The 11,932-nt window shown below is 41.5% G+C and overlaps 1 protein-coding gene across 1 annotated transcript in view; it reads right to left on the bottom strand.

Annotated features, from left to right (window-relative positions):
- ATP8B3 (ATPase phospholipid transporting 8B3) overlaps nt 1-11,932 on the bottom strand; it is a 96,638-nt gene that overhangs the window by 25,841 nt on the left and 58,865 nt on the right. Inside the window, exons 13-17 of the mRNA XM_015809936.1 lie at nt 10,827-10,915; nt 9,351-9,544; nt 6,756-6,964; nt 5,582-5,613; nt 4,574-4,724 (exon numbers count right to left, since the gene is read on the bottom strand). Of these exons, the coding sequence (XP_015665422.1) occupies nt 4,574-4,724; nt 5,582-5,613; nt 6,756-6,964; nt 9,351-9,544; nt 10,827-10,915 (675 nt within the window). The remainder of the gene's footprint in view (nt 1-4,573; nt 4,725-5,581; nt 5,614-6,755; nt 6,965-9,350; nt 9,545-10,826; nt 10,916-11,932) is intronic.

The raw sequence follows: 11,932 nt of genomic DNA, 5'->3' as shown, positions 1-11,932 counted from the left end.
TTCTTTCTAAAGTCTCAACATCTTTTTTACATCGCGGTGACCAAAACTGGATGCAGTATTCCAAGTGTGGCCTTACCAAGGCATTGAAAAGTGGTATTAACACTTCACGTGATCTTGATTCTATCCCTCTGTTAATGCAGCCTAGCACTGTGTTGGCCTTTTTGGCAGCTGCAGCACACTGCTGGCTCATATTTAGGTGATTGTCCACTAGGAGTCCGAGGTCCCTCTCACAGTTACTACTATGGAGCAAGGTGCCACCTATGCTGTACTTGTGCATTTGGTTTTTCTTGCCTAAATTTAGAACCTTGCTTTTTTCACCATTGAATTTCATTTTGTTAGATAGTGCCCAGTGTTCAAGTCTGTCCAGATCCTTCTGTATTTTAAGCCTGTCTTCTGGAGTGTTGGCTATTCCTGCCAGCTTGGTGTCGTCTGCAAATTTGATGAGTTCCCCATCTATCCCCTCGTCCAAATCGTGGATGAAGATGTTGAAGAGCACTGGGCCCAGAACAGAGCCCTGGGGCACCCCACTACACACTTCCCTCCATGTAGATGCAGTTCCATTGAGGACCACTCGCTGAGTACGGCCGGTCAGCCAGCTACGGATCCATCTGGTGGGGATGCTGTCTAATCCTCATTTTTCTATCTTGTCTATCTTGCTTCTCTCCTTGATTAGTTTCCATCCGTTAGAGAGAGAGAAGTTCCCTGAGGCTGGGCTTCAACATAAGTCTGAAAGCTCAGAAGACTAAAGTTCTGGTTCCTTGACCGACCCAGATTGGATCCTACAATACAGGTAGTCCTCGACTTACAACAGTTCCTTTAGTGACCATTCAAAACTAAAACGGCACTGAACAAAGTGACTTATGATCATTTTTCACAGTTACAACTGTTGCAGTATCCCCATGGTCACATGATCAAAATTCAGATGCTTGGCAACTGACTCGCATTTATGTCCGTTGCAGTGTCCCGGAGTCATGTGATCCCCTTTTGCAACCTTCTGACCAGCAAAGCCAATGAGGAAGCCAGATTCACTTAACAACCCTGTTACTATTTTAACAATTGCAGTGATTCACTTAACAACTGTGGCAAGTAAGGTGATAAAACAGGGCAAAATTCACTTAACAAATATCTCACTTAGAAACAAAAATCTGGAGCTCAATTGTGGTCATAAGTCAAGGACTACCTGTATTATCCCGGGACACGTATATTTGCCTTCCTTCATGAAATCAATCAATTAATCATCCTACTGCTTCCTGGGGTATCTTGGGTAATCTTCTGCGTTAGATGGGTATAAGCAAGAGAGTTAATTTCACCAGCACCTACGTATTTACTACACCTCCCCTTTCTGTGCTCACCACAATACAGCAGAAAATATGGAGAAACTATTGGCTTGCCATTATAACAAATGAAGTGTACTTGAAATATTTTGACCTTGTAAAACATTTTAAGTCTTAGAGGGAAAAAAAGGTCTGGGCTAGCAACCTTTTTTTTCAAGGAAACCCACTTGAGGTTTATGCTAGCATCTTTAGATATCCTAGCTTTTATTCTTCCTGACTTTCAAAAACTCGAGTGTATTTTTTTTTATTATTATTTCTGCGGTGGCTGTTCTTAGGCTATTAACGGTTGCCAGGAATTGTTGCTTTTATTATTGCTCCTTTATAGCGTCTTGTAAACCATTTCACAAATGTTTAGTTGAAAGGCAATAAAAACCCTCACAGGATTAGACCAAACATAAAAAGTGTGTATTATGTGTTGTGGGGGGTGATTGGGAAGCCATCTATGCTGCTCTCGGAGCCTTTGATAATAGAATAAAAAAATAGAAGCCATCCTATGATTCTTCAGATGCTGTGATGTGTCCATAACGACCCTGATCAGAATTGTGCAAGCCTTAGTATTTTCTGCAATGTTTCATGAAAGTGAAAGTTGGACTTTGAAGAAGCAGGATAGGAAGAGTATTGACGCTTTTGAACTTTGGTGTTGTGGAAGGCTCCTGAGAATTTTGTGGACAGCCAAGAAAATAAACAAATGGTTCGTTGAACGAATCTCTCTCAAGACACGAAGGACCAGGTTCAAATGAGAAGCAATCTAGGCTCAGCTGTCTGTAGAAGGCTTTAATGCTGAGATAGGTGGACCGTGAATATTACATCTACATGGAGGGAAGCATGCAGTGGGGTACTCCAAGACTCTGTCATAGGTCCTATCCTCTTCATAAACATCTTCATAAACATTCAAAAAGTGCTTTTTCAAAAGGAAACTGGACATTGTTTTTCCTTGAAGACGTTTTGCTTCTCATCCAAGAAGCTTCTTCAGTTCAGAACTGAAGCAGTTTTGGGACAACCATGACCTGGATGACTGACTTCATAAATGACTTAGATGAGGGGATAGAACTCATCAAATTTGCAGATAACACCAAGCTGGGGAGAATAGTTAACACTTTAAGATAGGCTTAAGATTCAGAAAGATCTTGACAGAGTTGAACACTGGGCCCTATCCAACAAAATGTAATTCAGTGGTGAGAAAAATAATGTTTTAAACTTAGACAAGAAAAACCAAATGCACAGGTACAGAATAGGTGATGCCTTGCTTAACAGTAATAACTGGAGAGGGATTTAGAGGTCCTGGTGGATAATAACTTAAGTTGCAAAAACTGGGTATGTCTATTTAATGAAAAGAAGAACTAGAGATGACATGATAGTAGTGTTCCAATATCTAAGGGGGTGCCACAAAGAAGAGGATGGGGTCAAGCTATTCTCCAAAGCATCTGAAGGCAGGACAAGAAGCAATGGATGGAAAATAATCAAGGAGAGAAGCAATCTAGAACTAAGGAGAACTTTTCTGACAGTTAGAACAAATAATCAGTGGAACAACCTGCTTCCAGAAGTTGTGCATGCTCCAACACTTGAGGTTTTAAAGAAGAGATTGGACAACCACTTTCTGAAATGGTATAGGGCCTCCTGCTTGAGCAGGGGGCTGGACTAGAAGACCTCCAAGGTCGCTTCCAACTCTGTTATTCTGTTAAGTATGAATCAGCAGTATGTTGCAACCACCAAAAAAGCCAATGGAGTCCTAGGCTGCATGAACAGCGATACAGCACCAAGATCATGGGAAGTGTTAATACTTGAAGGCAAGGCAAGAACCAGTGGATGGATGATCAAAACGTGAACGAAGGAAGAATTTCCTGATTGTGAGAGTTATTAAGCTTTAGCTCCTGAAGTTGAGGGGGTTCCATCACTGGAGGTTTTCAAGAAAAGATAGGAGGACTCTGGGCTGGGAGTTGGACGAGAAGACCTTCAAGATCCCTTCCAACCCTTTGATTCTAAACTTCACAATAGCATATTCTGTTACTTTGAAGTTTGATTTCTGCTGGTGCAGAGGTGTTATAATGACATGCCATAAATACTGTTCTTGACACAGGTACAATAACCATATCTGTTGCCAACACTTGTTTTGTTCCTCAAAACAAAATTTTATTTCTTTCAGCATTGATGATGGGATGTCAGATTAGCGCCAGCATTGTTTGTAACTTGGGGAGGCACCCTCTTTTGTCATACTTCAGCTGCACAGGTAATCAGATTAGAAAGAGAAAGGGAGGCTCAAGTGTCATTGAATTAATTGAAGTTTCAAAAGAAGATTTTAATATCTTCATATCTAATGTCAAGCAATACCAGCACTGGCAATGAAATGCTGTCAAGCAAATCAGATGGTTCAGATGCCAACACAACAACCAAAACAGGGCATATCTTTTTCAGTGGAATGGGTTCTGCCTCTCACCAGTATGCTCAAAAGACCTACAGCTGGCCTGCCTGAGTAATGTTAGAAAGATTAGGCATTGCATTGGTTATCAGAGGCAACTGGCTTCTTGGAAAAGTGGCAAATATATGTCCGAAGTCTTTCTGGGACATAGCTTAGACCAGGGGTCTTCAAACTTGGCCCTTTTATGACTTGTGGACTTCAGCTCCCAGAATTCCTCAGCCAGGCACGCTGGCTGAGGAATTCTGGGAGTTGAAGTTCACAAGTCATAAAAGGGTCAAATTTGAAGACCCCTGGCTTAGACATTCCAGTCCTTCCAGTTCCCATCTGAACTTCTGTTTGAGTACAGGCTGTCTCTCTGCTGAGATCAACTTAAACATTTTCCTGAAGATCACAGCAGAACCTGAAGCCCACATAAACTCTATTCTTTGGGGTGCAAGAGGACTCAGTATCCAAAGATGAGAGCCAGTTTGGTCTAGTGGTTAAGGCACCAGGCTAGAGAGCGGGAGACCATGAGTTCAAGTCCTGCCTTAGCCATGAAAGCAAGCTGGGTGATTTTGGCCCAGTCACTCCCTTTGAGCCCAACCCACTTCACAAGATTGTTGTTGTGGGGAAAATAAGAGGAGGAAGGTGTGTTGGATATGTTCACTTCCTTGAGTAATTTGTAAAAACAGTAAAGGCGGGATACAAATTTTAAAACCCCCCACAAGTGCTAGAGATAAGCTTTTCTGTTACCTCCAGTCCCGGCCTGTTCTAGCTTCGCTCATGACCAACTCCTGCAAAACTGAGATGACTAAAAGTAGAATCAACTACTAAGTCTACTCACTTTCTTTCTCCTCCACCATGACGGTGTGACACAGGGCAAGTAACCGCATGTATTCCCTCACAATCGGGTCCTGGTCACTCCGGATGGTATCCAAAAGCAACTGATCATGAAATTCCAGTTTCTTGTCTATGTATTTGTTCCAGCTCAAATCCTTGGGGAAAAGACAAACAAGGGTTAGCAATGAGCTTGGAAACCACCAAGATAATTTCCCCATTTATATTGGTTGGCTCTGACTGTGTCAACCATTGTTAATAATAATAAAGTTGGAAGGGACCTTGGAGGTCTTCTAGTCTAACCCCCTGCTCAGGCAGGGAACCCTATACCATTTCAGACAATTCTGCTCTCAATATCCATGGTTCTTCATTTCATAGACTCCTGGTCAGGAACTATAGTTCAACAACATCTCCAGGATACAGAATTTTTTCCCCCAACACTCATAAAAGCAGATGGATCAATTTAAAATCATAAATCACTAACCTATACTGTGTTCTCTAATGCCATTCTTTTAAAGAGGGCTTAATGAACATTTTGAAGAAAAATGATTTCTATTATTATGATTATCCCTGCAAATTCTTAACACAAGTCTCTACCAGACGTTAATCCAACCCCACTGATCTCAAAAGAATAGTATGAGCTTGTACACAGAGGTTTCTCAACCTTGACAACTTTAACACAGGTGGACTGCAACTCCCAGAATTCCCTGGCTGGCTAGGGAATTCTGAGAATTGAAATCAACAAGTCTTAAAGTTTTCAGGGTTGTGAAACCTTGCTGTGCATCCACAATAAAGAATCTTCAGCCTGGTACATCCAATTGCCTTGTAATGCTTAAACGACTGGGAGTGGTGAGTTTCCGGAAGACATTTGATTGAGAAAATTCTTTTTCTTCTATAAATGTAGTGGTACAATCCTGCCACCAGCTGGTGGGAGATTCATTTGATTCCTAGTGTGCAATCCCCTTTCCTATGGCCACAAGAACAGGCAGATCTACAGCAGGAACATGCGACGTACCATTGAGCTGCAGTCACTCTTGTTGCTTGAACCTACAAATTGTTGAAAAGAGAATATTAAGGAAACAATGCTTGGAAGTTAAGCACATGCACATCCCTAGGATAGCTAATGTGCACGTAGTTCAAGGAATCCTGATTTCTAAGGGAGATTGTAAATTGCGCATTGGCAGTTCAAACCTAATGTTTCTACTAAATTCCTTCATAGACAAAATATTCCTCATGGTAGAAAATGTGGAAGGAGGGGGTTTATATTTGCCTGGGATCAGCTACCTTTCCATCTCCTTTGTGTGCCGTGCAAAAAAATGCTTCTTTGAAGCTTTTGCTTTGTTTTGGCTTTCAAGTAGTTTCTCTTAATAAATATTTTTATTTTGCAAATTAGCAAAAATGTATTTTGCAAGTTAAACTGAATTTAAATATTCAGATTGAAACTGCTAAGCATGGGCCCCCTTGCTGTATTGGCAGTAGCTCCTTTAAGGAATCACTCCTTTTTCTGCATGCACATGATAGCTGGGTGGTTTGAGGTTTTTCAGGGAATCTGCACCAACCATAATAAACCCTGTGAAAAGAATAACTGCTTTAAGGATTTGTCAACAGTTATAGTCAAATACAATCCATGCGAGATCAAGCAATCAAACCAGCCACTTGATGGGTTCCATCCCACTCTGGGTTCCCCAAGCCTGTTGGCAAAACCAGGTCTTCAGAGCCTCGCTAAAGTGGGCACCAGTCTCATTTGCAGAATTGTGCTCAATTTTACGACATTGTTTGCCACAATTGTTAAGTGAATCACTCTGATTGTTAAGTAAATCACACTTAAATTAAGCCACCGACTTTGCTTGTCATAAGCCAGCTGGTAAGGTTTCAAATAGTGATCATGTGACCCCGGGATGCTGCAACCATCAAAAATATATGCTAGTTGCCAAGCACCCGAATTTTGATCACAGGACTGTGGGGAATGCTCATTGGTCGTAAGTCTGAGGACCTGTTATAAGTCAGTTTTTACACTGTCATGGGACCTGTCATGGTTGTAAGTCAAGGACTACTCAGTCATGTAAACAAGAATCTATCGGCAAGATACAATCTCATTTGAATCCTCCTACTAATTCAAGTGTTTGCAAATTTCAGCCTTCTAAAATGACTGGTCCATTTGCCTGCGTTCATTTCCAAGTCAACCTTACCATAGATGGTTCCATTGATACAACATTTCTTGAAAGTCATGACGTTCTGAGTCAAAGTGCCTGTTTTGTCTGAGAAGATATATTCGATCTGCCCCAACTGGTCATTCAGACTTGTGCTCCGAGCTTTGGCCGGTGTGTCTTTCTCTGCATAATACATCTCAGTGTCCCAGTTGATGAAACAGCTGTTGACCAGATAGATAAATTCAAACCTAGGGAAGAAGGACATTGATGATCAGGAAGGCCGATGAGATGCTCCACTCTCTTTTCTCTGGACAAGGAAATCTAGCCAGCAGATTTGGGTGCAAAGAGTCCTGATTCAACCCTTCAAATCTCCAGGAAGGGCTGGGCAAGATTCGCATTTCAAACCCTGGAGAACTAATGCTAGTCACAATGAATCAAAGCTGAGAAATCTTTAGCTATGGGGCTGTCCATATGGCTTATCAGCTTCTTCAAGTTCACATGTCCCAGTTATTTATCTGTTTCCACAATTTAATTGGGCAGTTTGGGAATGGGAGACCACAAGTTGTCAAGTTTCAATCTCCCTTCTGGGATTTCCAAGGTAGCGGGAAACCCATTAAGTAGAAGTGTTGGAAATAAAGAATAGGCATGGCTAATATTATTGCATATCTTGTGTAGAGATAGGAGGCAGAGAGTGAAGATTCAGATGTTCTCAGGCTATGTAATTCTCTTGTTAATCTTCTTCCACTCTTACCTGCTATCGATTATTAATTTCAAAACACATCTGTTTACATTACTGTGTAACAATAAGAGAAAATATTCCTTAATTGTGGAGATTAAAATTTTATATTAACTATATTATTATATAGTAAATATATATTATTACTTTAAAATGTTTCTGTTGACTAAGTAAACTTCTAGTTTAAACCACAGCATATGTTTCTTCATTACAATCAGAAATAAATCGCCTCTTAGAGTGTGCAGAAATGGATAGATTGACTTTAAAGATAAAAGAGAAAGAAGACTCAGTATATTTTAGAACATGGGATAATTTTTAGCAATGGCTAGAAAAAAGAGTTAGAGAGAAAGGAATGTGATATGTAATCTTGAATATATATTAGCAAGAAGAAGAAGATCATCGAGCAATTAATTAACATATTGTTTATGATAATTAACTATTACTCATTGTTTTTTTAAACACATGAACCCAGACATTATGCTGTTTGCTAAATATTGAGAATGTTATTTGAAAAAACCCTAACCCCAATCCCAACCCCAATCCCAACCCCACTTTATTCCTAATCCTATAAAAACTATATATATGAAATTACCCTTGCAGGCAAAATTTTATGAGCTTATTATGTTCTTACCTGAGATCCCACAGGATTTCTTAACAAGAACCCAAACTTTCATGACATTTGACCCACTGAGAGATTTGGACAATTAAGAATATATTTATATTTGTGGGATCTTTGTAGCTGCCATTTAGGACAATCTTGTTATTTTGGGGTACCATGTGGCTGCCTCTTCCATAAATTGAATGTCTCCAGAAGTTGTGGGTGCTCCATCACTGGAGTTTTTTAAAGAAGAGATTGCATGACGGTTTGTCTGAAATGGCATTACGGTTTCCTGCTTGAGCAGGAGGTTGGACTAGAAGAACTCCAGAGTCCCTTCCAACTTTATTACTCTGTTATTTTGTTAAATCATTGAATCAAAGGAATATAAAGGTAGTCCTTGACTCATACTCATTTGTTTGGCAACCATTCAAAGTTACAGTGGCACTGAAAAAGGTGACTTAGAACTGATCTTCGCACATACAATTGTCACACCATCCCCATGGTCATGTGATCAAAATTCAGGCACATGGCAGCCGGCAAATATTGATGATGGTTGCTGCATCCTGATGTTATGTGAATGCCATTTGTAACTTTCCCAGGGGGGCTTCCGACAATGTGAGAAGCAGGATTCGTTTAACAACGATGTGATTCGCTTAACAACCGCAGTGACGCACTCAATAACTATGGCAAAAAAGGTCATAAAATTGGGTAAGACTCATTTAACAACTGCCTTGCTTAGCAATGGAAATTCTCATCCCAATTGTGGTGGTAAGTCAAGGACTACCTGTATACTATTATCAGAAACATTTTCAACTGCAAATCAATTCTGCAGCACAAAGTCCAGCCCCACCAGTTTCCAGTTGAGGTGGACCTCAATGCCACTGCCCAGCAGAAATAGAGCCTCAGCCAATAAGATACTGCAGTTTTCCAGGAAAAGGATTTCCATGAAAGATCCCATTATCTGACTAAAAATCAAAGCCAATCCATTGCTCCACAGTGGACCAATCAAATTCAAGCAGGAAACATGTGGGAACTTATGGACTTCTAGGATGGCTGAGTTGCAGTTGTTCTCAACAATTCCACCAAGAGATGTATCTCTGCATCATTCAGAGGATTAAAGGTGCTCTAGAGCAGAGTTGGGGAACATTGGCCCTTTTATGACTTGTAGACTTCAACTCCCAGAATTCCTGAGCCAGCATGGCTGGCTCAGGAATTCTGGGAGTTGAAGTCCACAAGTCATAAAAGGGCCATGTTCCCCACCCCTGCTCTAGAGTAAGAAAAGATAAGAGTTGAAACCTACGTGATGAGCATGGACATGGGGATGACCAGGCTGAGGAGGATAAGGAATCCCCAAAATGCAAAAAAGGCATAACTGAGTGCACTGGTATGGCGGTAGAAGGCAGAAAGGTAGCTGTGTTCCTGGAAGAACCTGGTGGCCCATAACCCTGAGCCAATGGCAAGGCCGAAGGAGATCAGAAGAAGAGTGACTGTGATCTATGGAAACAAGGAACAATAAGGATGGAATTAGCTTAGTTTGAAGAAGGGTTGTGAAGGAAAAACTCAGGACCCAGCTTCACATCTCCAAGGAAAAGTGAGGGAAAATTCCACTTAAATCAAAAAAGAGAAGGCCAGGCCCTTCTCAACCCAATGCTCTCTGGATGCATTCAGTACAATGCAAAGTCCACAGAAAGTGGCTGGTGTAGAATCTGATCTACACAAGTAATCCTTAACTTAAAACCATCCCTTAATTTAAAGAAACTACTGTCACTTATAATGTTCTAAGATAGGTATGTCTGTTAAACCTAGTTTAATCTAGATTTAATCAAGATTGGGAATTCCCTACTTCAGGGGTAGGCAACCTTGGCTCTTTTATGACTTGTGGACTTCAACTCCCAGAATTCCTGAGCCAGCATGGCTCAGCTTGGAAACCTCTCTCTTTCCCCTCAGCATGGCTGGCTGAGGAATTCTGGGAGTTGAAGTCCACGAGTCATAAAAGAGCCTAGGTTGCCTATCCCTGCATTTAGGGATCATTTGAAGTTGCAATGACACTGAAAAAAGTGACTTATGACCAGTCCTCACACTTAACAATTGTTGCAGCGTCCCCACGGTCATGTGATCAAAATGTGGGCACTTGGCAACCCAGCGTGTACTTAATGACAGTTGCAGCATCCCGGGGTCACGTGATCACCTCTTGCGACTTTCCCAGGGAGCTTCCCACAAGCAAACTCGATGCAGAGATCAGATCTGCTTAACAGCTGCCTGATGCACTTAACAACTGCAGCAATTCATTTAACAACCGTGGGAAGAAAGGTCATAAGATCAGGTGCAACTCACTTAACAACTGCCTTCCTTGGTAATGGAAAAATCTAACCCCAATTGTACTTGTGAGTCAAGGACTACCATGTACATAAGAGAGAAGAACCTCAAGGCTTGTGAAAATAGTTTTGTAGATTCAGTTCTCAGGGATGTGACAAGCAGATGTTGCATAACAAAACTGAATATTTCTAACCTCTGAGAAGGTAATATGGCATTTGCGGTGTGGGGGGGGAGTCAAATAAAGCAAAATGGTGGCTTTGGCCATACAATTGGAACCCTATCCCTTCTATACAATGTCACACTCGTGTGCAAAGCGGTGGGGCTTTGCTACTGCCATCTTGCTGTTTTTGACCCCAGCCCAGCCCGTTTGCCTGCTGCTCAAAGTAGAATCACCTCCCCTTTCTTATATCCCTCTTGTTCCTCCTGGCCTTAGAAACCTTGAATAGTAGAGAGCTTTTACCAGGAGCACAAGACGATCCATCAGATGGCAGAGTTTTGTTTTTTTTAACTTGATCTTTCCACAGTTTTTCATGATTTTGGTATCGAAACCTGGAAAAGAGACATTTGAGAGGGTTGGATTTTAAAGCAAAATAAACACAGCTGCCTCTGTGGGAGAAACCAGTCACCAAATGCCTGTAGGTTTGAAAGTCAAACTGAGTCGGCTCAGCGTTCTGGGTCACCTCAGATTAAGGTTTGATGTTTGAGGGCAGATGGGCATAGGCGGAAACAGGCTGCCTCCAATTTCCATTATGAAATAATGCGGAGAGCTGGCACATTATTTGATCTTGAGTGCTTGGTGCTTGGGTTCCTTTACTTATCTAGCTCTTTTTAATTTAAAAACTCTTAAAACAGTTTCAGACCTGGTCCTAAGGCTTTCATCTCATCCCAGGTGTGGGCGCAGCTGTTTCAAGTGAAGCAAAACAGATCCTATTTATGATTACCCTGAGCCTGAAAAAGCATGAACTGGTATGGTCAGTTTCTCTTAAGGTTTCCTGCCTGAGGAAATGTAGAAAAAGAGCAAGGAAGAATAATATGCCAGAAAAGTGACTGGCATGTGATCCAAAAGAAAAGTTCATTTGGAAGAAGTAGGCTGGCGCTGGTTAAAAGATTATGGAGAAATCTAGATTGGAGAAGAAAGGATTAGGGCAACGTTTGACAACCTTGAGAAGTTTAAGACAGTGGTGGGATTCAAATGTGTGAACAACCGGTTCTCTGTGTGGATGCCGCTTCCAGAAGTCCATTCTGGGCCTGGGCAACAAAAAATTAGCTACCGGTTCTGCTGAAGTGGTGCGAACTGGCTGAATTCCACCACTGGTTTAGGATGTATGGACTTCAATTCCCAGAATTCCCCAGCCAGCATGGCTGGCTGGGGAATTCTGGGAATTGAAGTCCATGCTTCGTAAAATCCCCAAGGTTGAAAAACCCTGGATTAGAGACAATGGATCAACCTGCCTCCAGAAGCGGTGAATGCTCCAACACTGGAAGTTTTTAAGAAGAGACTGGACAGTCATTTGTCTGAAATAGTATAGGGTTTCCTCCCTGAGCAGGGGGTTGGACTAGATGACC

Source organism: Protobothrops mucrosquamatus, unplaced genomic scaffold, assembly GCF_001527695.2.
Source record: "Protobothrops mucrosquamatus isolate PMUCROS unplaced genomic scaffold, P.Mucros_1.0 scaffold6, whole genome shotgun sequence".
Classification (NCBI taxonomy): domain Eukaryota; kingdom Metazoa; phylum Chordata; class Lepidosauria; order Squamata; family Viperidae; genus Protobothrops; species Protobothrops mucrosquamatus.
This window is presented reverse-complemented; position numbering and strand designations above follow the sequence as displayed.